Source organism: Dipodomys merriami, unplaced genomic scaffold, assembly GCF_024711535.1.
Source record: "Dipodomys merriami isolate MVZ:Mamm:240054 unplaced genomic scaffold, mDipMer1.0.p SCAF_7, whole genome shotgun sequence".
Taxonomy (NCBI): domain Eukaryota; kingdom Metazoa; phylum Chordata; class Mammalia; order Rodentia; family Heteromyidae; genus Dipodomys; species Dipodomys merriami.
In genome coordinates this window covers 44,412,203-44,436,883 of record NW_027206290.1, presented here as the reverse complement: position 1 = coordinate 44,436,883, position 24,681 = coordinate 44,412,203, and the positions used below count along the sequence as shown (strand labels likewise).

At 41.1% G+C, this 24,681-nt stretch overlaps 1 protein-coding gene across 1 annotated transcript in view; it reads right to left on the bottom strand.

Moving 5' to 3' along the window:
- Nucleotides 1-13,437: 13,437 nt before the first annotated feature.
- Tgfbr2 (transforming growth factor beta receptor 2) overlaps nucleotides 13,438-24,681 on the bottom strand; it is a 93,100-nt gene continuing 81,856 nt past the window's right edge. The window contains exons 6-7 of the mRNA XM_070006479.1: nucleotides 19,544-19,671; nucleotides 13,438-16,051 (exon numbers count right to left, since the gene is read on the bottom strand). Of these exons, the coding sequence (XP_069862580.1) occupies nucleotides 15,872-16,051; nucleotides 19,544-19,671 (308 nt within the window). The 3' untranslated portion in view covers nucleotides 13,438-15,871. The remainder of the gene's footprint in view (nucleotides 16,052-19,543; nucleotides 19,672-24,681) is intronic.

The window sequence follows — 24,681 nt, the reverse complement described above, 5'->3', positions numbered from 1 at the left end:
CAAATTACCTCGGACTTCTCAGTAGACACCATAAAAGCCAGGATGGCCTGGAAAGAGATATGCCATGCCCTAAGTCAAATAACTACCAACCAAGAATAATCTACCCAGCTAAGCTCTCATTCATAGCAGGACAAATAAAAACCTTCCATAGCAAGGAAAATATGAGGCAATATATTGCTACCAAACCAGCTCTTCAAAAAATCCTCAAAGACATTCTACAAGAACAGAATATGGGCAATGAAGCAGTCAACAGAGAAATACGTAATCACAACAAGAACAGCCAAGGCACAGCTTCCTCCTCCAAAAATGGATAAAAAGGTAGGGACTGACAAAAATCTCTTTGTCCTAACCCTCAATATTAATGGAGTTACCTCTCCAATTAAGTGACATAGAGTGTCCAGTTGGATCAAAAAGCAAGATCCTTCTATCTGCTGTCTTCAAGAGACACACCTTGCCCACAAAAATAAACATATTCTGAAAGTGAAAGGCTGTAATAAAATCTACCAAGCAAATGGCCCCCATAAACAGGTGGGAGTTGCAATCCTACTATCAGATAAAATAGATTTCAAATTTAAATTAGTGAGAAGAGATAAAGAAGGTCACAACATACTAATTAAGGGATCTCTCCTTCAGGAGGATATTACAATTCTAAATATCTACTCACCAAATAATGGAGCACCCAAATTTATCCAAGAAATACTACTTTCCCTCAAATCTTACATAGATCCCAAGACATTAATTGTTGGGGACTTTACCACACCATTATCACTGTTAGATAGATCAACTTGGCAAAAACTCAACAGAGAAACCTCAGATCTTAAAATCTGCATAGATCAACTAGTCTTAACAGATATTTACCAAATATTTCACCCAGCAGTATCAGATTACACCTTCTTGCAGCAGAACATGGAACATTCTCCAAATTAGATCATACTCTAGGCTACAAAGCAAATGTTTTCAAATTCAGAAACATTGAAATTATGCCCTGCATTCTCTCAGACCACAAGGGCATAAAATTAGAATTCAACACCAAAAGCCACCAAAGGAAATACTGTAACACATGGAGGCTGAACAGCACACTGTTGAACCACCAGTGGGTCATGGAAGAGATTAGAAAGGAAATTCAAATGTTCATACTATTTAACAAAGATGAACACACAAACTATCAGCTCCTCTGGGACACAGCAAAGGCAGTAATCAGAAGCAAGTTTATAGCTCTGAGTTCCCATATTAACAAATTGGAAAGATCTGAAACTAACAATTTAATTTGACACCTAAAGCTCCTTGAAAAAGACCAACAAACTAAACCCCAATCCAGTAGACAGAAACAAACAATTAAAATTAAATCCAAATTAAATGACTCTAGTTCAAAAAAACTATAGAAAGAATTAACAAGCCAGGCACTGGTGACTCACGCCTATAAGCCCAGCTACTCAGGAGGCTGAGATCTGATGACCATGGTTCAAAGCTAGCCTGGGCAGGAAAATGAGACTCTTATCTCCAATAAACCAGAAGTAGTGCTGTGGCTCAAGCGGTAGAGTGCTCAACTTGAGCTGAAGAGTGCAGGGACAGTGCCCAAGCCCAGCATTCAAGCCCCACAACCGACAAAAAAACAAACAAACAAAAAACAAGAATTAACAAAACAAAGAGTTGGTTCTTTGAAAAAATTAATAAAATTGGCAAACCCTTAGCAAATATTATGAGAAAAAGAGAACAAACCCAAATAAACAAACTTAAGATGAGAATGGAAACATCACTACAGAAACATCCAAGATTCAGAATATAATAAGGGGATACTTCTCAAACCTTTATGCTAATAACTTTGGGAATCTGAAAGATACGGACAAATTTCTAGCAAATATTGACATGCCCAAACTAAACCAAGATGATTTAAACCAACTTAACTGACACATAGCAAGCATCAAAATAGAAGCAGCAATAAAAGACCTCCCACCCAAGAAAAGCCCAGGACTGGATGGATTCATAACTAAATTCTACAAGGCCTTCAAAGCAGAACTCACACCAATACTCTGCCATCTCTTCAATGAAATTGAAAGCAAAAATTTACTACCACATTCTTTTTATGAAGCCAGCATAACACTCATCCCAAAACCAGACAGAACTCATCAAAGAAAGAGAACTATAGACCCATTTCTTTGATGAACATCAACACAAAAGTTCTCAACAAAATCTTGGCCAATGGACTTCAACAACTCATTAAAAAAAATACATCACGATCAAACAGGATTCATTTCAGGTATGCAAAGCTAGTTCAATATACTCAAAACAATATAATTCATCACATCAACAAGAGCAAGGATAAGAACCACATGATTATCTCAATAGCTGCAGAAAAAGCATTTGACAAGGTCCAATACCCCTTTATGATGAAAGCTCTGGAAAAACTAGGAATCCATGAAACATTCCTCAATATAATAGAGTCTGTGTATAACAAACCTACAGCCAGCATTATACTTAATGGCAAAAAGTTAAAGTCATTTCCTCTATGTTCAGGAACAAGGAAAGGATATTCACTCTCTCCACTCTTCTTCAACCTAGTATTAAAAATGCCTACCTACAGAAATAAGACAAGATGTAGACATAACGTGGATCCAAATAGGGAAAGATGAAATAAAACTCTCCCTCTTTGCAGATGACATGATCTTGTATTTAAATAACCCCATGGACTTTACTACCAAGTTACTTGAGCTGATCTGAAACTTTGGCAAAGTAGCAGGATATAAAATTAACCCTCAGAAATCAATGGCTTTCCTGTATGCCAATAACGAGAAAAGCATGGCTGAAATTAGGAAAGCAACACCTTTTGTAATAGCCCCACAAAAAATAAAATACTTAGGAGTTAACAAAAGAGGTGAAAGACCTGTATGATGAAAACTTTAAAAAACTTGAAAAAGGATATTAAAGCAGAACTAAGCAAGTAGAAAAACCTCCCATGCTCCTGGATTGGGAGGATTAACATCGAGAAAATAGCAATACTGTCAAAGGCTATCTATAAATTTAATGTGATACCTATCAATATCCCAACCTCATTCTTCAATGAAAAAGAAGAAGCAATCCAAAAATTCATATGGAACAATGAAAGACCCCAAATAGCAAAAAAAATCCTTAGTAGAAGGATCAGCACTGGAGGGAGCAATTGGGGAGGTGGGAAAGGAAGGGATGGTAGGGGGAAAACAAAGGAGTAAGTAACAGTGATTGCTATGAAATGTACTCACTAGCTCGCTGCTCTTTTCTAGCTTTCTCTGCTCTTTTCTAGCTCTTTTCTCTCTCTTTCCTCTCTCTTTCCCAGCTCTCTTTCCCAGGCCTTTCCCAGCCACATGGAGTGCCAACCTTGCCTGGTCCCAGCAGGTCTACTGAATAAACCTACCCCCTTACCTGAATACCACGTGCGTGCTGCTGTTCTTACTCGGCTACCTCTTTTTAAAAACCAAAATCCCTAAGATTCTACTGACTACACGGTTGTAAAATACTGGGCATATCTGTGCTAAAATTCTCATCACATCTAATGAGTTTTGTCATTTCAGAATATTTGTCGGTCAATTCTTGATAAGAACCAGGTAAGCTCTACTTATTCTACTTGATCTCCTTGTTGCTTTAATTGGAAATAATAAAGGGCTTTAAAAAAAAGAAAGAAAAAAAAAGAAATGTACTCACTACCCTACTCATGTAACTGTAACCCCTCTGTACAACATTTTTACAATAAATATATATAATAAAAAGATACTAATTTGATTTATGTAATAAATGTTTGATTTTTTTTAAAAAAAGATCCACGTTGACTTTCCTGCTTGACACAGTAAACTGGAAAAGCAATTCCTATGAGACAGGAAAGGATAGTGACCCCAGAGGGTCAGGCTGACTGAAGGGTCCAGTTTGAGAGTATGACACAGAAGGAGAACCTCAGTGGAGTATAGCAGAGTCCTTGAATTAGGGAGACCGATTTGGGAATCTACAGTGACCCATTAGAGTAAGGACCCAGGACAGATTCCTGAGAGCATAGAGGTGCAATGGAGATCCTCTATGCTGTTGTTTGAGTCATCAACACAATATTAACACGTGCAAATAAGAAAATGACCATAGAGTGGAATCCTTCTCCACTGACTTAGGATAACCACCAGCCTCCCTCTACCAGCTGACTGAACATTCCCTGATTCATAGGGCACAAGGGAGAAGACTCAGGAAGACCTTGCTTTCATAGTGTGACATGTATGGGTACAAATTAAGACATCTCTTTTGTGTATAGTTTTATTCCCAGAGCTGTTAACCTGTATCCCTTGATTAGGTGATGGCTGAGTTTCTCTATGGTGAGCTGACAGTTCTCTCATTTTATTTGTGTCTGTTTTTGTTTGCTTGTGCCATTACTAGCTTTTGAACACAGGGACTGGGCATTGTATCTAGCTTTGTTCCTCAAGGCTGGCACTCTATTACTTGAGCTCTGCTACTGGCTTTTTGTTGGCTAATTGGAAGTAAGAGCCACTTAGACTTTCCCACCCAAGCTGGCTTTGAACCAGAATCCTCATATCTCAGCCTCCTGATTATCTAGGATCAGAAGCCTTGAGGGAAAAACTGCTTTTTCTATCAAATTATGTTGATTAAAAGTTCCTGCTTTGGCCTAATGACAGGGCTTTTGCTTAGAAAAAGAGGAACAGCTTTTAGATAAGGAAGGATTTTGAAACATTAGGTTTTGTCTCAAAGTACTGGTTCCTTTTCAAGATGGAATTATGACATACCACAGACTATACAAGAAATAGCAGAGAGTGTGAGTATATCTTCAGATTATTTATGTACTGTCAATCTTATTTCAAAGTCACATTATGTAAATATATCTTACTCTATTCTCATCAGTCAATCATGAGCAGATTGTGAACCTGAGTTCAACCAATCTGAGCAGAGGGGCAGGGACTGCTTTAAGCAATAAATAGGGAAGCAACCTGCCTGTTTATGTTTGCTTGCCAGATTTTAGGCTCATGAGGCAGACTTCTGCAGAAGTAAATTTTGCCTTGCTGAGACAATTATTCTTGTGTCTACTGTGACTTCAATGGTTCTTGGCAGGCATCTTTATAACAGTGTAAGCCACCAGTGTCCAAGCTGTTTTTCCTTTCTATATATTATTCCTTAGAAGTGAGTTGTCTCCAAGAAAGAGAATGAAGCCACTCTTAGGAGGGAGCATCATCAAAGATGTAATGGATTGATGGTAAAGCCACCAATAGTCACTTAGGGCTATATAGTCAAGTTGTATAGTCCACTATTGTTACTACTGTGGTGTTTCTAATATCAACATCTTCTACATTTATTAGTTTGGATTCTTTTAGGTGGATACTAGAGTATCCATTTTTTCAGTTGTTTACTTGTACTGGTTTGGGTTGCAGTGCATAACTATCAAATAGTATTGGTGATAGGTCTTTCCTCTTTAGCTTTATAGTATGCAGTCAAAACATGGCTCTCCAGTTGTTACTTACGTTCACTCCTTTCCCCCTACACATATCCCTATCAGTGAAGTTATGTCACACATTCACAGCATGGTTAGGTTTGTCACATTCTACATTCTGTCATGGTTATTCAGAAAGACTCTCCCTGACCAAACTTTAATAGCTCCCCTGAGTTAGATTCCTTCCCCACTAAGCCTCAGTCTCAGATTCTGTGCAGACTTTTGTCTGGTCCCATTGTATGAAGGACCCTGCTAAGTCAGTTTAGAGAGAATCACTCATTATTGACATCTCATCACCCTTAATATCTGATCACATTCTTTATCCTCTGATGTTTTTTTTCTACCTGTACTGGGCTTTGATTTCAGGGTCTAAGCACTGGTTTTAGCTTTTTCACTCAAGATTGGTCCTCTACCACTTGAACCACAGTTCAATGTCTAACTTTTTGCTAGTTAATTGAAGATAAGACTCTCATAGACTTTCCTGCCTGGGCTGGTTTTGAACTGTGATCCTTAGATCTCAATCTCTTGAATAGCAGGGTTTATAGGCATAAGCTACTAGCATCCAACTTCATCCACTAGCTTTGATATTTGGAGATACCTTAGAGTTTGGAGATGGCTTTAACAATAATTCTATTAACTCAGTTTGGCAAGATTTCTCCTGTCCTTGATGTTTCTTCAGCCATTTACCTGCTCATCAGCTTGCTGGCTAGTCAACTATCTTGGCTGTATTTGGAGTTGAGACTGGGGCTCTCTCAACATAAAGTCTTGTTTACTATTTGAACAAATGTCAGAATTATTTTTTCCTTTCACTCTATGCTGACTTCTTAGTTAAATTCTTTTTTAAAATTTCTATAGTAAAAGGCATGCACTGTGATAACTATCTGTTTTTATGAGTTTTGGAAAACATATGGTCAAGTAGGCATTACTACAGTAGAGAAAATACCACTCATCTTAAATTTCTCTTGAAAGGTCTCTGTGTAATCAACTCTTCTTCCTACTTCTAGTACCTGGAAAATAGTGAAGTGTTTTTCTATCCTTACCTTTTTTGGAATGTGAAGTAAGTAGTATTGGGTGGCCCAATTTCTTTTACTTGGCAAAATGCGTTTAAATTTACCCATGCTGTTATATTAAGCAATGTCTCATCCACTTTACTATTGAGTACTATTCCAATGTGTGTATGTACCATAGCATGCCCACTGTGAAAGGTCTGGCTTCCTTATTGCCTTCCATTCTATAAAGAAAGCATATATACATATTTGTGTACAGGTTTTTATGTGAACATATAAGTTTTCATTTCACTTCAGTAAGTGCTTTAGGAGAGGATTGCTGGATCATATGGTAATTATATCCTTGTAAGAAACCAATAAATTGCTTTCCATTTCACATTTTGCATTCTAACAAGCAACAGATTCTATTTTCTGTTGTTCTGTATTCTCATAAGCTCTTAGTAATATCATTTTATTGGCCATCCAAATTTCTGTGTCTTTTAGTGGGTTTATTCTTCAGTTTCTTATTGTGCTAAAGTACACATGACATAAAAGTTGCCAATTTTATTATTATTGTATTACGATCGTGTATGTGTGTGTGTGTGTGTGTGTGTGTGTGTGTGTGTGTGTGTGTGTGTGTGTGTGTGTGAATATGGGCACTTGAACAAGGCTTTGTATTCTTGTTTAGTTTTTTCCTCTCAAGGTTGGTGCTTTAGCTATTTGAGCCAGCTTTTGGCTGGTTATTTGGAGATAAGAATCTCTTGGATTTGTCTGTTCAGACTGGCTTCAGATTGTAATCCTCAGGTTTCAATTCCTGAGTAGCTAGGGTCACAGGTATAATGACATTGATCACATGATCACATTGGCACCTGGCAAATGCCAACACATTTTTAGATTCCTTGAATCTAAAGTGAACATCTGAAATAGCATAGAGTTGGATTGTATTTTATATCCATTCTGTGTTTTACTTCATTCATTATTGCCTTCTGTTTTTTGTGGATTTTTATAATGAAATGTCTAAATTCCTTTCCCATTTCCAGTTGTGTACATCCTATAGATATGTTCTGTGTGGTTATCGTGGAATTTATCCCAAACACCCTTAAGCTTTTTTACACTCTAATTCGAATTTATACCAGCTACTGTGATAATATAAAGTACCGAGCTAGAGCTCAATCGCATTCCTTCAGTTGTTGATTTATCTTTGTATATTGTAAGTCCAAAGCATAAACTAATTATTCTTCATAATCATGAATCTAAAATTAGGTTTTAAAACATGGAATTATAGAATTATATAAGCTAAAGTTAAAAAGTTAGCTTTCAAATTAATAGATTGTTTAAGTCATTTAATCTTTTTTTTAAAAAAACTTTTACAGTTCTGGGAGTAAGACATATTGCAGGGCCTGAAGGAATGGATTTGTTTATTACTCCTCTACTTCTCCCTTAACTGACTCTGCACCAACCAGGGCCTGAAGGAATGGATTTGTTTAGTACTCCTCTACTTCTCCCTTAACTGACTCTGCACCAACCAGGGCCTGAAGGAATGGATTTGTTTAGTACTCCTCTACTTCTCCCATAACTCACTCTGCACCAACCTCCTTGTAACCCTTTTCTAGTGCAGTTGTATCCTCACAGACCTCAGAAAATGCTCCTTCCTCTATTTCCTTGCCTCCTAGCCCATTCGTCACATACCAAGGAAGTGGAAAGGTGTGTGTGTGTGTGTGTGTGTGTGTGTGTGTGTGTGAGAGAGAGAGAGAGAGAGAGAGAGAGAGAGAGAATTCACAGCCTAAGTGCTGTCCCTAAGCTTTTTTTGCTCAAGGCTATCATGCAACCACTTGAGCCACAGCTGGTGGCTGCTCAAGAGGTTTAGATCTGAGGATCACAATTCAAAGCCAGCCTGAGAAGGAAAGTCCATGAGATGCTTATCTCCAATAAACCAACAGAAAACTAGAAGTGGCGCTGTGGCTCAAGTGGTAGAGCACTAGCCTTGAGCTGAAGAGCTGAGGGACAACAGGGACAGCACTCAAGCCTAGAGTTCAAGCCCCATGACCAACAACTACAACAAAAAAGAATCAATAAGGTCAACTGCCAGTGGCTCCTACCTGTAATCCTAGCTACTCCGGAGATTTAGCCTGAGGATCTCAACTCAAAGCCAACCCCTGAAGGAAAATCTATCAGAGTCTTATCTCCAATTAACCTTCAGAAAGCCAGAAGTAGAGCAGTGGGTTAAGTGGTAGAGCTCTAGCCTTGAGCAAACAAAAACCTCAAGGATAGCACCAAAGCCTTGAGTTCAAACCCCCAGGACTGCACCAAAGGAAAAAAAAATAATTATGTGTATGTGTATGTGTAAAAGAGAGAGAGAGAGAGAGTCAACAGAACAAGCTTTAAGGTGTGTGAAATTTTAGCTTAATCAGCATTGGAAGACTGTTAAGCTACTTTTAAATGCACTGAAAATCAGGAGGTATATCAGCATTAAATTAAATCACATTGTGAGATTGATTGGCAGGCCATGTACTGTGGGCAAGTTCACAGTCTTATCTTTATCAGCATAGTTTGCAAAGTAGGCCTGATAGACATGGCCCCAAACCCACAGACTATGGAGCTATAATTATTCAAGTTTCTTTTTTTATAGAAACTAATTAGAATTGTGATAAGCAATGATTAGGCTGCTATTTCAGGAAGAAAATGATCAAAATGAGCCAATGCTAAATGTGGTGGCTTTAGTGAAAATGGATAGACAAGCCTGTCTAAATGAAAAGTTCCCAGTCAGTCCTTTAGGGAAGGAATTTCCCTCAGGACTAGTCTATTAGCATGTCATTTGCATAGAAAGTTAAACACCAAGCCACCACAAATTAGGAACTGTAGGGCACAAAGTAGATTTTTTTTTAATGTTTGTGTTTTTTGTTTTTTGTGCCAGAACTGGGATTTGAACTCAGGGCCTAGGATGCTATCCCTTAGCTTTTATGCTCAAGGTTAGCGCTCTATCACTTGAGCTACAGCTCCACTTCTGGCATTTTGGTGGTTAACTGTAGGTAAGAATCTCTCAGACTTTCTGCTCAGGCTTGGTTTGAACTGCAATCCTCAGATATTAGCCTTCTGAATAGCCAGGATTACAGGCTTGAGCCATTAGCACTGGGCTATGTCTTCCATTCAAAGATGCTGTTTAGTCAAAGGGATAGAATCCTTGCTGAGGGCACTTGGAGGCACACTGCCAACTGTGAATTCTCCTAGCCCTGCAGTAGCCAGTACTGAAACTCCAAAACAGAGTATAGAGTGGTTAGAAGACCTTGACTCCTGTTTTGGCTGAAGCTCTTGGGCCTGAGCCCAGAGTCCTTTGCGCACTAAAGGAAGAATTTTCTCTCCTTGGGCATAGAGTAGCCAGCTCCTCCCCTCAAGTGCTTACTTATCTTCCTTCTCAGACATGTGAGATCTTCAGAGGCTCCTACTGGTGTTCAGCATATGAGTTTCACCTCTTGGAACCCAGTTGCTTTAGTTCAAATCTTGGTGCTAATGACTGCTAGCTTGGGGTCCCTTAGGAAGATCTTGCTAAAGTTTTCTTATCTATAATAGATAAGATGACTGCATAGGTTTGTCTTAAGGATAAAAGCAGATAAAGGCAAAGAAGAGAACAGTGTACACGTTTCTGTAACAATGTAGGTGCCCCGTAAGTGTTAGCAATTGATACAGCTTTTCTTCCTTGGATGGAGTTCCTCATCATTCATATTTACATCTCCTGAAATTACCACAAATCAGTGCTATTCTGTACTTAATTCAATTTTTTAATTTTTTAATTTTCAAATTTTTATTCATCTATATTTCAAGAGGTCATAGTTGTAAAAGTCTAGGCTTAATAATTTTTCTAAAATATGTTCAAATAAAGGCAGATACACTAAAAATCATGTTCTTGTGTGTGTGTGTGTGTGTGTGTGTGTGTGTGTGTGTGTGTGTGTGTGTGCCTGTAACTCAAGGTCTAGGCACTGTCCTTTAGCTTTTTTGCTCAAGGCTAGTATTCTACCCCTGAGCCATAGCTCCACTTCTGGCTTTTTGCTAGTTAATTGGAGCTAAGTGTCTACAGACATTTCTGCCTGGGCTGGCTTTGAATCAGGATCCTCAGATCAGCCTCCTCCGGTATAGCTAGGATTATAGGGTGAGCCTCCAGTGCCCAGGAAAAATAACGTTCTTAAAGGTTAGCACATTCTGAAATCACCTCAGGTAATAAGTTCACATTTTACACCCAGGGAACACTGTCTAAACACATTCACTCATCTTCCAATTATTCTCTCAGCAAGTATTTAGACAATACTTACCAGGTGAGTGGCAAGCACATTGAATAATGCCATGAATGGTTATCTTCTTGGCTTTCATGCAACAAATGGAGCTGGAAGGAGAAAGATAAGGACAACTCCTGATGAATAGATGGGGCCTTGTAGAATTTTATCATGGGGTGACATTTTTGTCTTACTAGGCAGGCCAGTTCCTTCAGGAAACAGCATGAAACAGAGAAAAGAACTAAGCATCAGTCAGCTTCTGGTGGCTCATACCTGTAATCCTCACTATTCAAGTGGCTGAGATCTGAGGATCAAGGCTTAAAGCCATCTGCATAGGAAAATCGATAAGATTCTTATCACCAACTGACCAGCAAAAGCTGGAAGTAGAGCTGTGGCTCAGTGGTAAAGTACCAGTTTTGAGCCAAAAAGCTAAGGGGCAGCACCTAGGTCCTGAATTCAAGGCCCCATGCTGGCGCAAAACAAAACAAACAAAAGAACCATGAATGATAGTTCTTTCACATGCCAGGTCCCGGGTAACTTGTATTTACAGCCAGATGCTGCGTCCTGAGATTTTGGGCTTCTTCCTTAAGCTCTGGGAACTGAGTTCTTCCTCTTAAATGACTATGCTATTCATCTCCCAGACCACTGGAGGGTTAAATCCCATGACACAGCAGGCACTCAGTGAATGAAAGCTTTCCTCAGATGAGCAAGCCTCACACAGTTGGATCCGTTTCTGTCCTATGGCCTGTGGAACTTATCTAGTTTCTCTGTGTAATAACATATGCTCCTCAAAATCCCCCAATATGTAAAAGCAGCACTTGGTAATTTCTAAATCAAGCGCTTGTATTGGCCCACATGACTGAAGATTTTCCCAAGTTCAAGACAATTCCAAAATATTGGGTATATAGTTTAGCAGAGGGCACATCTGTATGTAATGAGGCGGTGAAAACCCACCTTATACATGGAGAGAGGTTAAGTCATTTGACCCAATCTCACAGCTGAAAGTGGAGCAGGAAATTTGACTATAGCCATGCCCACAATAGGACTCCATCTCCTATCTCAGTACTTCTTACCAAAGAGGGATTTTACCCCTTAGCACACATATGACAATGTCTGGACAAACTTTTCAGTGTGGGTTTGGTATGTCTGGTATCTAGTAGGTAAAGAACACTGCTGTTACCAAAGATACTATAACACGTAAGACAACTTTCTCTCTCCTGCAACCCAGAATCATTGACATAAATTGTCAGCAATGTGGAGGATGGTGACACTGATATAGACACTACCATAGTAACTAGCAACATAGTGGTTCTGAACCAAGTAGATAACTTAGAAGTCACAACATCCCACAGATCCCATATCAGGTAGTTTGAAGTATAGGCAGAAAAGATACAATCTGCTTTATCACAAGAAACTCTTGCCAGGCACCAATGGCTTATGCATATAAACCTAGTTACTCAGGAGGCTGAGATCTGAAGATTTTAGTTCAAAGCCAGCTCCAGAAAGGAAAGTCCTAGAGACTCTTACTTTTAATTAACCAAAAAAAGCTACCAGAAGTAGAAGTGTGGCTAAAATGCCACCAACACATGCACACATACACATATATACATACACACACAAATGCACATGCAAATACACATGCATATCTTCAAGCAATAGTGTGGAATCCATTTCCTAAAGTGTTTTCATCTTGCCATTCAAATAAGTCACTGAAGAGCACAAAGGGGATCCAGTGGCAGGACGAAAGGATGTGGGAAGTGTGTCACAGGACAGCCATCCAAGACAGCCAATAGCCTGCTAGTATGAGGAATGGAGAAAACTGAACAAGTGGGAGCTTCTGCGTCCACAGCCTGCACTGTGACAGTCACTGGAACTGTGGGTCAAAGCAGCTCCTGTGATGAGGGGAGGCCACGTGGCCCCTGGAAGGACACCAAGCCAGAATGAAGCTGGGCATTTGTAACCCAGGCCCAAATTCCAGGAGTCCCAAGTAAGGTATACCCACTCTCCCCTATATGCCAAAAAGAAAAAGGAAAGGCTGAATGGAGGGCAGAGAAAGGAGAGCAATGACATGGCAGCCATGGGAAGACAATACGCAATACATCGCCAACCGTTTTCTGGGGCACAGACAATGGCTTCCAGTTAGAAAAGAAGATTGAGAGAAGAGGGTAAGAATGATATGCATGCTTAAAACAGTCTCAAGTCAAAGGTATGGCCAAACTGATCATTAGCTTAGTCTCTGTCCCAAAAAGAATTTTAGGGAAATTGTTACCGCTTTAGAACTGGAACAGGAACAGGGTGATCTCCTGTTTGAGACTGTCTGCATTAAGATAATAAGACATTGCCTGTCTGAGGGGCACTTTTCCTTCCATTAGATGGTTATCTAAGGCCCTTTTTTTTTTTTGCCAAATTGAACACAGTAGAGGATAATTCAGATCAAAGGGCAAAGATACAAAGTTGGGAGACTTTGCAAAAGCCAGCAAAAGCATCTTTAAGTTGCTTTTTGAAAGGACAGAGGGATAAGGTGCAGTCTACAAAAAAAAAAAAACAACCATTCCATCTTCTATTTGTGAAGTACTAGGATGGATCTGTTTCTCAAGGAACAAGATGGTCAGTTGAAGAAGACAATATACATGACTCAGCTGGAGCAGATGTGCCAGTGACATCATCACACACTGCAAAATAATCAAGTGACATTAATGGGATTATACACTAGCAATAACCACAGGAGACAGGCAGCTCACCTGAGCATTTTGCTTTATTCAATCTAATAAACATTTTCCTTATATAAAAGACAAATGATGCATAGAATTAAAATAAGTTCTTGGTATTGTTGAGTTCTGAGCATTCACATTCCTATTTTAATACATGAGTATGGCTGAAATATCCCATAAGAGAATAAAACTGTTCCTTTGCATAGAGTAGTGAAGAAAACTCAGTATTTGTAGGAACTACAGAATGTTATTCCTTGGTCACTTTTTTGGATAAGAAAAAAAAAAATCAAGAAAACAAGCCACAGTATTGTCTGACACTATGTTCCAGTTTATGCTCATGACCTGGAAGTAAAAACTCTCTTGAATCTGGGATATCCCCCAGACCAATATTCTAGAATTCACAACTAGAGGTCAATGAGCCACAGCTATTGGCCTGGCAAGCTGTAGGCACAAGTGGCATTCCTGGGCCTCTAGGGTACTCAGGCACTGGCTCAGCCCATATCCTGAGCTCTCCAGACACACCTTCACTAAGCAGGGTGTGTGAAGTATACCCCAATTCTAGCGTGTACCCTAACACCTCATTGAGATGAACCCTCCCACAATCCAAGCAGCTGTTCAGCTCACTGTCAGTCCCTCTTTCATATTCCTATTTGGCTGAAAGTAAGTAGCTTCAAAACATTTTTTTTTAAGAAGACATAGTTGCTTGCAGCATTAACATTTGTTCATGGATTAACAAGTTTCCTATAGAGTATTAAAACTCATAGTTTGTTCTTGTCTCAGTAGACACTGATTTCCTAACGGCACATGGGATGCTGAAGTCCTCACTAGTGATTTCTGCATAGAGGAGGATGACAAGCCTAGTGTAGCCACTGGCAGTCAGGACAAAGGCTACCTGGAGAAAGAGCTGCCACTCACATACAAAGGGAATAAAAGAGACCTGGGTTGGTCAGGACCACATGGGCAAAGAAGGGGCCCCTTTTAGTCCAATGAAGGGTCAACTTAGAATATTATCACCAGAAAAGGCAGTCAACCACAATTCTGCAGCCAGAGAAGGGCTGTCTGAATGCACAGTTCTCACAGGGATCTTGGTTAGGGGCAGTTTTCATCCCTAGACTGGGCTGGGCATGCGTGGCAGGAATCACCAATGTTTACAGTAAAGAGTAAAGCAGCTTTTGAAGTGTCTACAGCTTTAGGAAGTGGTACAGACTCACCAACCTCGAAACCATTTACTAGTCTTACCTGGGTTCCAGATTTTACTGCAAAATCTTCAACTACTTTTTTAAATGGCTCACTCTTTAAAAAATACTGTAAATAGACAAGCCAAACATCTATTTAAAGTGCCTGAGGAGTGGCAGTACTGTGTTCAAATCCTCCACTAGGACAGAATGTACGGAGCAGAAAATGGAACCCCTGGGTGTTTGCATAGCAAACTGGAGACAAAGCAGAAGTGTGCCAAAAATTACACACAAAGAGCCCCAGAGATGGGGAGAGAGGGATAGGAAGAGCAGTTCCCTCTTAGGAAAGAATAAAGTTTGGGAGTGGGCCATAGTGGCATAGTATAGGAGAGTCCATAAGATCAATTTTACTAGTAGATAACGTGGCAATTTCACAGAAAATATCCTAATTTCCTACAGCCTGGGAAAGTAAAAGATGAGCTTAAGACATTCAAAGTCCTAGATAGGACTGAGTTTCTGAATTAGGGTGAGGAAGATTCACTAATCATTAGATATGGGGTGTGAGGATCAAGAGCAAAGCCCAGAAGAAGCAACTCCAGGAATAATGGTCCTCAAACTCAGTGCAACTGTACTTAGCTCAACGGCCAGGGAAAACCTCTTGTGCTGCGAGTCATTATTGCAGAAGAAAATGTGTAATTATTGCTAAAGAAAATGCAACATAGCAAAGCAGGAGTTGAGGAATGATCTTCTTATGCAAAGACTTCCCATCCTATAGTCAGAGAGCCCTGGTGCATGTGATTGTCAAGTGCCAATGCTATCTTGAATCCTGTCCTTCTCACTCAACAGCTCCAATAGAAACCATTTCCTGGAACTATTTGATCTTCTTCCTTTTCTCTTTTCAGAGTATGGCTGTAGCTATATAGATATATGTATATATAGATAAAGACATATATATAGATATAGATATAGATATAAAACATAGCTATTCCTTATTTATATACAGGCATTAATAAAGTGCAAATGTTATTGGCTATTGTAAAAAAAATCAATCTTATTTTCCTGAGGAAGTGCTAACACAGCTTATCCCATGACAAGGTCAAAGGCATAGAATGCTTTCTGACACTCATTCTCTGATGCTGCAGGTTCTGCTCAGCCTATGGCTCACATAGGAGGGAGGGATGCCTTCCTTTTCCAGGAAGCATCAGTTCAGGATAGTCAGCTGTTGCCTCTGTTCTTTGGTAATGATACAGCCTCTTTGAACTTGGTCTGGCCAGCTCCAGAAGAGCTATTTGGTAGTGTTCAGTGAGCCATCTTCTGGAATCTTCTCCTCTGAGCAGCTCCTCCCCGATAGTCTGTCCAGGTGCTCCAGCTCACTGAAGCGCTCCGCCACACATTGAGCCGTGAGACGGGCCTCTGGGTCATGGTCCCAGCACTCCGTCAGCGTTTCGCACACCATCTGGATGCCCTGCCACGGGAGAAGGGACCAAAAGGCACCATTAACAGGTGGGCTCCACACAACCAACATGAATACATTACTGTTCCCACTATCATGTACATCTTATGGGTGTGACAAATGTAAGGACATGCATCTGCCATGATCATATCACACAGGATAGTTTCTCTGCTTGGAAACTTCCTTCCTTCCTTCTTTCCTTCCTTCCTTCCTTCCTTTGTTCCTTCCTTCTTCCTTCTGTCCCCCCTGCCTTCTTTCCTCTCTCCTTCTCTCCCTCCTTTCTTTCTTTCTTTTTACTTCCACCCACGCTGTCTCACCTTTTATTGTCTTTGGAGTTTTATCTTCTCCAGAAGGTCAAGTAGATGGATCATATACATATGACTATTGTAACACTGCAGGAAGATCCTAGCCCACAGTGGTCAGCTGATTACCCAGTATCAGCTTCTAGAGCTGTCAACAGTGAGGCTGCGATACCCTATTCCTCTCCTCCAGCACTGGGCTGGATTTTGTAACATGGCTGTCTCTGTATGCCAGATGTGCTTGACTGATTCATAGGGTTCACCCCCAACATATAAAGTCCAGGAAATGTTACAAGAGTATTCTTCACTGACTTGATTTTTCTTTTGCATTGCAAATATTTTTTTGTTACCTTGTCAGGCCTTCTGAATATAAAGCAAGTCAATGCTAAGCAGCAGGTCTGACAGGTGGAAATAGAATTGGCTCTTCCCATTTAGACAGTAAATGCTGCCATTTGTGATCTTCCTATGTAGACAGGGCAGGACAGGTCTGCCTAACCCTGCTTTGGGGAGCAGGCACTTGTCTTTTTGTACCAATAACTGCCCCAACATATCTTGGAGCTTCATTCGCTCCCTTGCCAGTCCATGAGTTCTTGATGTTGAATTAATTGAGTAATTCACCTAATTGACAGTATTGATTGATGGCCCTGTTAAGAGTAGTGCTCTTGTTGGGATTCTAGTATTTATTTTATTTTATTCAGGCACCCTAATTACAGGGGGTAAATTAAATTACATATTAAGCATTAACTCGAAATCAATAGGGCAACAAATCTCATTAAGAGAAAAAATGTATTATGCAACATCTTTCTAGAATTTTATCATCATGAATAATGGCTTCATTAAAATAACTGTACAGCAAGACGAGGCCATAGAGTGTGAAAGGAACCAACCATTCTTGCCTCTTATTTCAGTGTTTATGCAAACAGCCGTGCACCTTTTGAGTCAAAGACAGTTTTCTTGGAAGCCTAGAAAAGTCCCTGACCCTCAGCAGTCCCTGGTTCACCAGGCCCTCTCAGGGTTAACTTGCTCTGGGCCAGTGCTGGCTCATACCAGACTTCCTTCCATTTGTCTTCTTGATTGCTCCTGGTTTGCTGTTTCCATTGCTTATCTGAATGTGCCCTGCCCTTAGGAAAACCTCCAACAGCCTCAGCCTTCATGGATGAGGGAATTCATCCAAAACTGGCAATAAAGAGTTTATCTGCCAGTGGGAAAGGGAAGTGCTGTTCTCGTCCTTCTCCAATGAGGACTGTTTCCTGGGTGTGTCAGATTTCTACCACTTTTCTCTTATTCATGACCTATATTTTTTAAAAAATCTAATCATAGCCTTCATCAAGTGTCCCTGAATGCAGAGTTCAGATAGTCCTTCCTGGATCCCTAGGCCAGTGTGCTGCTCTGAAAGCTCTGTTTTTCTTTTCTTTTCTTTTCTCCTTTCCTTTCCCTTTCCCCTTTCCTTTCCCTTTCCCCTTCCTCCCTCCCTCCCTCCCTCTCTTTCCTTCCTTCCTTCCTTCCTTCCTTCCTTCCTTCCTTCCTTCCTTCCTTCCTCTCTCTTTGTTTGTTTGTTTCTTTCTTTCTTTTTCTTTCTTTTCTTCCATTTATTCTTTTATCTTTGTCCTTTCTTTTCTTCTCTCTCTTGTTTTTTCCCAACCCCCTTTCTTTTTTTAAATAAGTACAGTAAAAATACTATACAGAGTGGTTACAGTTACATGAACAAGGTAATGAGTACATTTCCTATCAAGCATTGTTGCCTCCTCCTTTGTTTTCTCCCTACCATCCCTTCCCTCCCACTTCCACAACTACACTCCTCCCCCGCCACCACCTAAATTATAAAGTTTGTTTTTCAACATAGTGTCTTGTACATCTCATTGTTACAATGGGTCAACCTGTATCCCTATTTAAACATTTTGTTTTTTCCCTTCCCCTCCCCAAGTTAGACCAACATCAAATACAGTGAAAACAGGGGTTATACCATGAAGAAGGATCATACAAAGCAACAACAACAACAAAAAAATCACATGGTACATTATAAATACGTTAGAAACAATAGCAAGAAAGAAAAAACCACTTGTGTCCCTATCTTGGGGCTTATTTCTCTTAACATCATCCTATCTGGTCATATGTACATAGTTTTGACCTTTTCTGCTTGTCCCAGACATATACTAATTGTTGTAAATAAGTCCCCCTCTTTCTCTCTTTTTTCCTTTCTGGGGCTTGAACTCAAGGCCAGCACTCCACTACTGGAACCACAGCTCCACTTCTGGCTTTTTGGTGGATAACTGGAGATAAAAGTCTTACAGACTTTCCTACTTGGACTGGATTCTAACCATGATCCTCAGGTCTCAGCTTCCTGAGTAGCTACAATTACAGTGTAAGCCACTGCTTCCCAGGTCTCTTTTTCCTTTTGTGCCAACTCTGGAGCTTGAACTCAGGGCCTAGGTGCTCTCCCTTAGCTTTTTTGGTCAAAGCCAGAACTTTACCACTTGACCACAGCCCCACTTTTGGTCATTTTGCTGGTTCATTGGAGATAAGCGTCTCACTAATTTTTCTGCCCAGGTTGGCTTCAAAGTATGATTCTTAGACCAGCTTCCTGAGAAGCTAGGGCTACAGCATGAGACACTGGTTCCCAGCAGCTTCGGTTTCTTGGAAAGGAAAACTGAGAAGCCATTAAGTTGTGCCAAGTGAGCAGGTTTTCTGTTCCTCCATGGAACAGAAAATCTTCAGTTTTCTGTTCTAGGGGTGAGTCAACCTCTTTCCTCATGTGAGCACCTGCAGCCTCCAAGCCACATGTGCAAACCTTGTAGACCTTGCATCCAGCCGTCACCTCTCAGTCCACTTACCTGATAGTCCTGCTTGTTTGCAATTATGAAGTGTTTCCTCCCAAAGTGGAAGAACCCCAGAGGAAAACATTTGGGAAAGCAAATGGATTGAGATAAAAACTCCTGGTGTGGAAGTAAAAAGCAGAGGCAAAATACTTCAACCCAGAATCAATAGAAGGGGGAGAAGCAGGGGAAACTGGAAAAATAAAAATGTACCCAATGTCTTCCTGATGTTTTGGGGTGCTGTATATACATGGTGATCGGCTGTAACTGATGATACGGTCAAGAGTAATTTGGTCCATTATAATGTACAAAGGGACCTGCCTTGGTGTTTAAGCCCATTATTCAAAATTCTCTCCTAGTCACAAAGCTCCTTCAGAGCTGTCACTCCTTACCTGGTGGTTGAGCCAGAAGCTCGGTATTTCTGGTCGCCCTCGATCCCTCAGCACGTTGTCCTTCATGCTTTCCACGCAAGGGTGCTCCCGAACCTTGGAACCAAAAGGAGGCTCATAGTCTTTGACTTCTGTGGAGAAAAATGCAGACACCGGCCAAATTAGAAGGGAATGGGCAACTTAGAGAAATGAACTCTCTGAGAAGCTTGTCTACATAAGCTCAAGTACCAAGATGGCAGAATACATCTGGAATTATAACTTTTGTTGTTGGTGGTGGTTGTGGGGTTTGAACTCAGGGCCTGGGTACTGTCCCTGAACCTCTTTGTGCTCAAGGTTAGCGTTCTACCAGTTGAGCCACAATGCCACTTCCTGGAATTACATCAAGAGAAAAAAATTTAACAGTAGTAGGTTCAAATAAGAAGGAAGGAATGATTGTGGATGGGACTGGTAGTTACACATTTTTTTCTTATACTGGAGCTTGAACTCCGAGTCTTATACACTTGCTTGCCTATTTGAATGGCAACCTGACAGTGCCTTAGGTATTGCTTGAAGAGTTGCTTTTTCTGTTTTTCTTTTCTTTCCTTTTTCTTCTTCTTCCTCCTCCTCCTCCTGCTCCTCCTCCTTCTTCCTCCTCCTTCTTCCTCCTCCTCCTTCCTCCTCCCCCTCCCCCTCCTCCTCCTCCTCCTCCTCCTCCTCCTCCTCCTCCTCCTCCTCCTCCTCCTCCTCCTCCTCCTCCTCCTCCTCCTCCTCCTCCTCTTCTTCTTCTTCTTCTTCTTCTTCTTCTTCTTCTTGTGTGTGTGTGTGTGTGTGTGTGTGTGTGTGTGTGTGTGTGTGTGTGTGTGTGTACCAGTCTTGGGGCTGGAACTCAGGGCCAGGGCTCTGTCCCTTAGCTATTTCACCAAAGGCCGGTACTCTACCACTTGAACCAAAGCTCTACTTCTGGTTTTTTGATGATTGTTTGGACATAAGAGTGTCAAAATATTTTTCTGTCCAGGCTGGCTTTGAACTGTGATCTCAGAGCTCCTGGGTAGTTAGGATTATAGGCATGAGTAACCAGGGCTTAGAACAATATATAACGACTGGGAACTTATATAATGTGCTAAGGATTGTGCTAACAGCTGGCAACAGGAGGAGAATAGGAGGTCATGGCACACAGCTGCCATTTCATTTCATTCTTTTATTATTTTAATTTTGTGTTCATTTTGGGGCTTGAACTCAGGACTTAGGTGGTATCCTTTAGTTTGTTTGCACTAAGCTGGTGCTCTACCACTTGAGCCACAGCTCCATATCTGATTTTTTGGTGGTTAATTGTAGATAAGAGCCTCACAGACTTTCCTGCCCAGGCTGGTATTGAACCTCAGTCCACAGATTTCAGCCTCCTGAATAGCTAGCATTACAGATGTGAACCACTGGCTCCAGGCACAGCTTCTACTTTAATCCTGGTAGGCTTGATGGGTGTGTTTAACTCAAATAATGGAACTGGTCCTTTATAGGTGGAAAAATCACAATATTCCAAAAAACAGTTTCTGGTCCTCCATAAAACCACAGTATACAGATATAATATGTGAAATTCAGTTTTATGGAATCCCGATGCCTGGTACAACTTAGACAAACTCTAAAGACACCATGTGTTAAAGGAAATAAGCCAACATACAAAAACATATTGTATGATCCACTAATATGGATGTACCTTGGTTCCATGACTGATTGTCTCTGCCCCAACCCATGTTGATAGTCAATGAGGCCATGTTTTAGACTGGGATTGTTTCAGTTATGCATATTGTTTTCACTCCTTGCCCATAATTCTGTACCTGTGTACCTCTAATGTCTGTACCTCTGAAGACAGGTGAAGATGTACTGGAATGTTGTCTTCTCATGCTTCCATGCAATAAATCTTTCTCCATCTCTTTATTTGACATATGGGGTAAGTGAACAGCCCTAAGTTGAGACTCCTAGACTTTGGGCCTGGAATCTAAAAACCCAGTTTCAACTTGCACTAAAACTTGACCGAGCTGAACTTGGATGTGAGTAAAATTCTACCTTTCCTCCAAGTAAATAGGTTTGTTGACCTTTAGCTTCAAGATAATCCTGTTAAATGAAAGTCTCACAATTTTCTCTTCCAGGATAAGAATCAAGGAAGCTTTCATGAAAAAAAGGATATTTTAAGAAGACATAACTAGGATTTATTTATTTATTGCCTTTTCTGTTTTGCTTCTTCTCTGTTCCCCAAACCCTACTTGTATATTTATCTTCTTCAGCCTCATCCAAATAGAAAAGCAACCAGGACATTTTCTGTGTTTATAACTTGAAACACAGTACACACACACACACACACACACACACACACACACACACACACACACACACATACACACACACACACACACACACACACACACACACACACACACACACACAGTATACTTAACCCGGGACTTCCAGATTTCCTCCCAGATTTCTTGTGATTTAAGATTTAAATGTTTTATATACATAGGATAGGATGTGTGTATGACACAGTTGATCCTTAGATAGTGTATCAGTACACAAATTTCATTTCCAACTATTACGCCTGTTGTAGTAGTTGTGGTTGGTGCTTGCTTAGATCCTTGTTACCATGCTAAGAGACCCAAGCATTTACCATGAGGGTTCACAACTTCACCCTTCTCTGGTAGATTGCCCTCAGTTGACAGGAAGGGCTACCCTTGAGGGTTGTGGACATGAATGCCTCCCCTTGGTATAGCCTGGGGTAGCCAATGACAAATGACTGTGAATGTTAGTCCATTCCTCGTGCCTCTGAATGGGACAACTCTGGTACAATTACAATTCATGCTACAAAGCTTCCCATGAAATCAGCCTGAGGCATGACCCTCCCCGAACTACAACTTTGCTTACATTCCTTCCATGTATGTGTCTGTTTCTTGTACTTCCTTCTCCTGAGACCATCTCCTCAATAAATTGTCCCATAAAAATCCTTCTGTCAGGTTAGACATCTAAAATGCTGCCCCCCCACCCCCCATAGCTGCCAAGGAGTGCTTACTTCCTTCTCCTTGGGCTACATCTCGGTTCAAACATATATCTGCCTAGGGCTGCAAAATTACCCCAGAAGCAGAGGGGCAGAGGGCTTGCCGAAGCTAGAAATGCTGACCTGGGAAGAAAGGACACCAGGAAGTATATGCCACACTGCTGTTTCTTTGACCAAGATCTCTTTGCCTTTTTAGAGAGCTCTTGGGCTTTCTTCTTTCCACCAAACAGGTCATAGTTCCTTCTCCTTTGATGGCCAACTGTTCCCATACCAGTGCTCACAAGTGACAGGATAGAACATGATCACGAACAGGAGAAGAAAATGTCAGGATTGGAGTCAAACCCAGCTGTCAATCAGAGACTGACAATTCTTGAGAACAAAGAAAAAGTCTCCATAGTGGAATTGTAACCCAGGGTGAGATTATGCCATTTTTAAGACTTAATCTTCAAATTCACTATATAAACCTCAAATTCCTCTCACTTTTTAAGTTCTTCTCATGGAACAAAGCAGGCTCCTGTCATGGGGGGAGGGGAAAAGATGGCACTAGGACTTAGGACTAGTTTGGCTTACTAAGTCAGTTATAAATATTCCAGTGGAGTTGGTGGCTCACTTCTGTAATCTTAGAGTCGCTCAAGGGCCTGAAATCTAAGGACTGCAGTTCAAAGACAGCCTAGGCAGGAAAGTCAAAGAGAAACTTTTCAATTAATCAGCAAAAATCCAGAAGTGGAGCTGGGGCCCACATGCTATGGTGGTAGCCTTGAATGAAACAGCTAAGAAAGAGTACCCAGGCCCTGCCCCAGTACTAGTGCATGCACATGCGTACACACTCACAAGTGCACTCACACACTCATGGACACACACACACACACACATGCATGTACACAGCACTAATTCTTTCCTAAAGCCAGGCAACTCATGACTATGTTTTGTTCTACTCCTCCTGAAGCTTTGGAGATTCCCTCTTCCTCCCCTGGGACACAAGGTCTGCTGTTCCTCTTGGATTTGAGGAGATATTACAGGGAAGGGGACACCTGGAAGGCCCTGGCCTGGTCTATGAATTTTCCTCCTTCTACGTTTAAATTTCATGTGTCTGAAGCCATGATCATTTGATCAAACTGCCTTATTCTCATCTCTAGTTTTATAGTAGTCTTTCAGGATCAGAGTGAGGATGGGGATTTGAAGTGGTGTGTGTGTGTGTGTGTGTGTGTGTGTGTGTGTGTGTGTGTGTGTGTGTGTGTGTGTGTGTGTGTGTGTGTGTGTGTGTGTGTTGGTTGGTCGTGGAGCTTGAACTCTGGGCTTGGGTGCTGTCCCTCAGCTCTTCAGCTCAAGGCTAGCACTCTACCACTTGAGCCACAGCACCACTTCTGGTTTCCTGATGGTTTATTGGAGATAAGAGTCTCATGGAATTTCCTGCCCCGGCTGGCTTTGAACCGTGATCCTCAGATCTCAGCCTCCTGAGTAGCTAGGATTACAGGTGTGACCCAACTGCACCCGGCAGTTATGTGTATTCTAGGCTAACTCCTGAGAACTACTATTTGTATATAATCTTCCAAAACAGGGGAGATACGTGTGCTTTATTCTTTACTTTTGCAATTTTTTTCTCTGCGTTTACTCCTCATTTTGCACACCCCAGTCCCCACCCTACCATTTTTCTCCTGCATCACAATGTGTGCCAAGATGACTTTATACCTGTGGGTGTGTCCTTCTGCCTCTCAGACAGCCTCTGTGCTGTCTGCACAGGGCACCAGTCTACGTCCATTTTTGTGGCTGCCTAGACAACACATTAGACATTCTAGGGTCTCAAGATGACCTAGAAGACACCATTCCCTCCTGGGGTGTTCCCTAACTGCTCCTTTGTTATTCTACATACCACTTGGGGTGTAGTGATGGGATCTTTGCTTTGGCTCTGTAGGAGATCACCACAGATGCCCAAGGGGTGCCTGAACTCTTGAGGAAGGAGAGCAAAGGGGAAAAAAGCCTCCAAATATGTAGGTTGGTGCCTGTGGGGGAGAGATCCTGGTGAATGGAACAGAGTGAATATTATACCAAGTGGGTCACCTGGGACCTTTGTGATGCCCACTGGCTCTTTATGGGTTCAGAGACGGTTCAGTCCACAAAA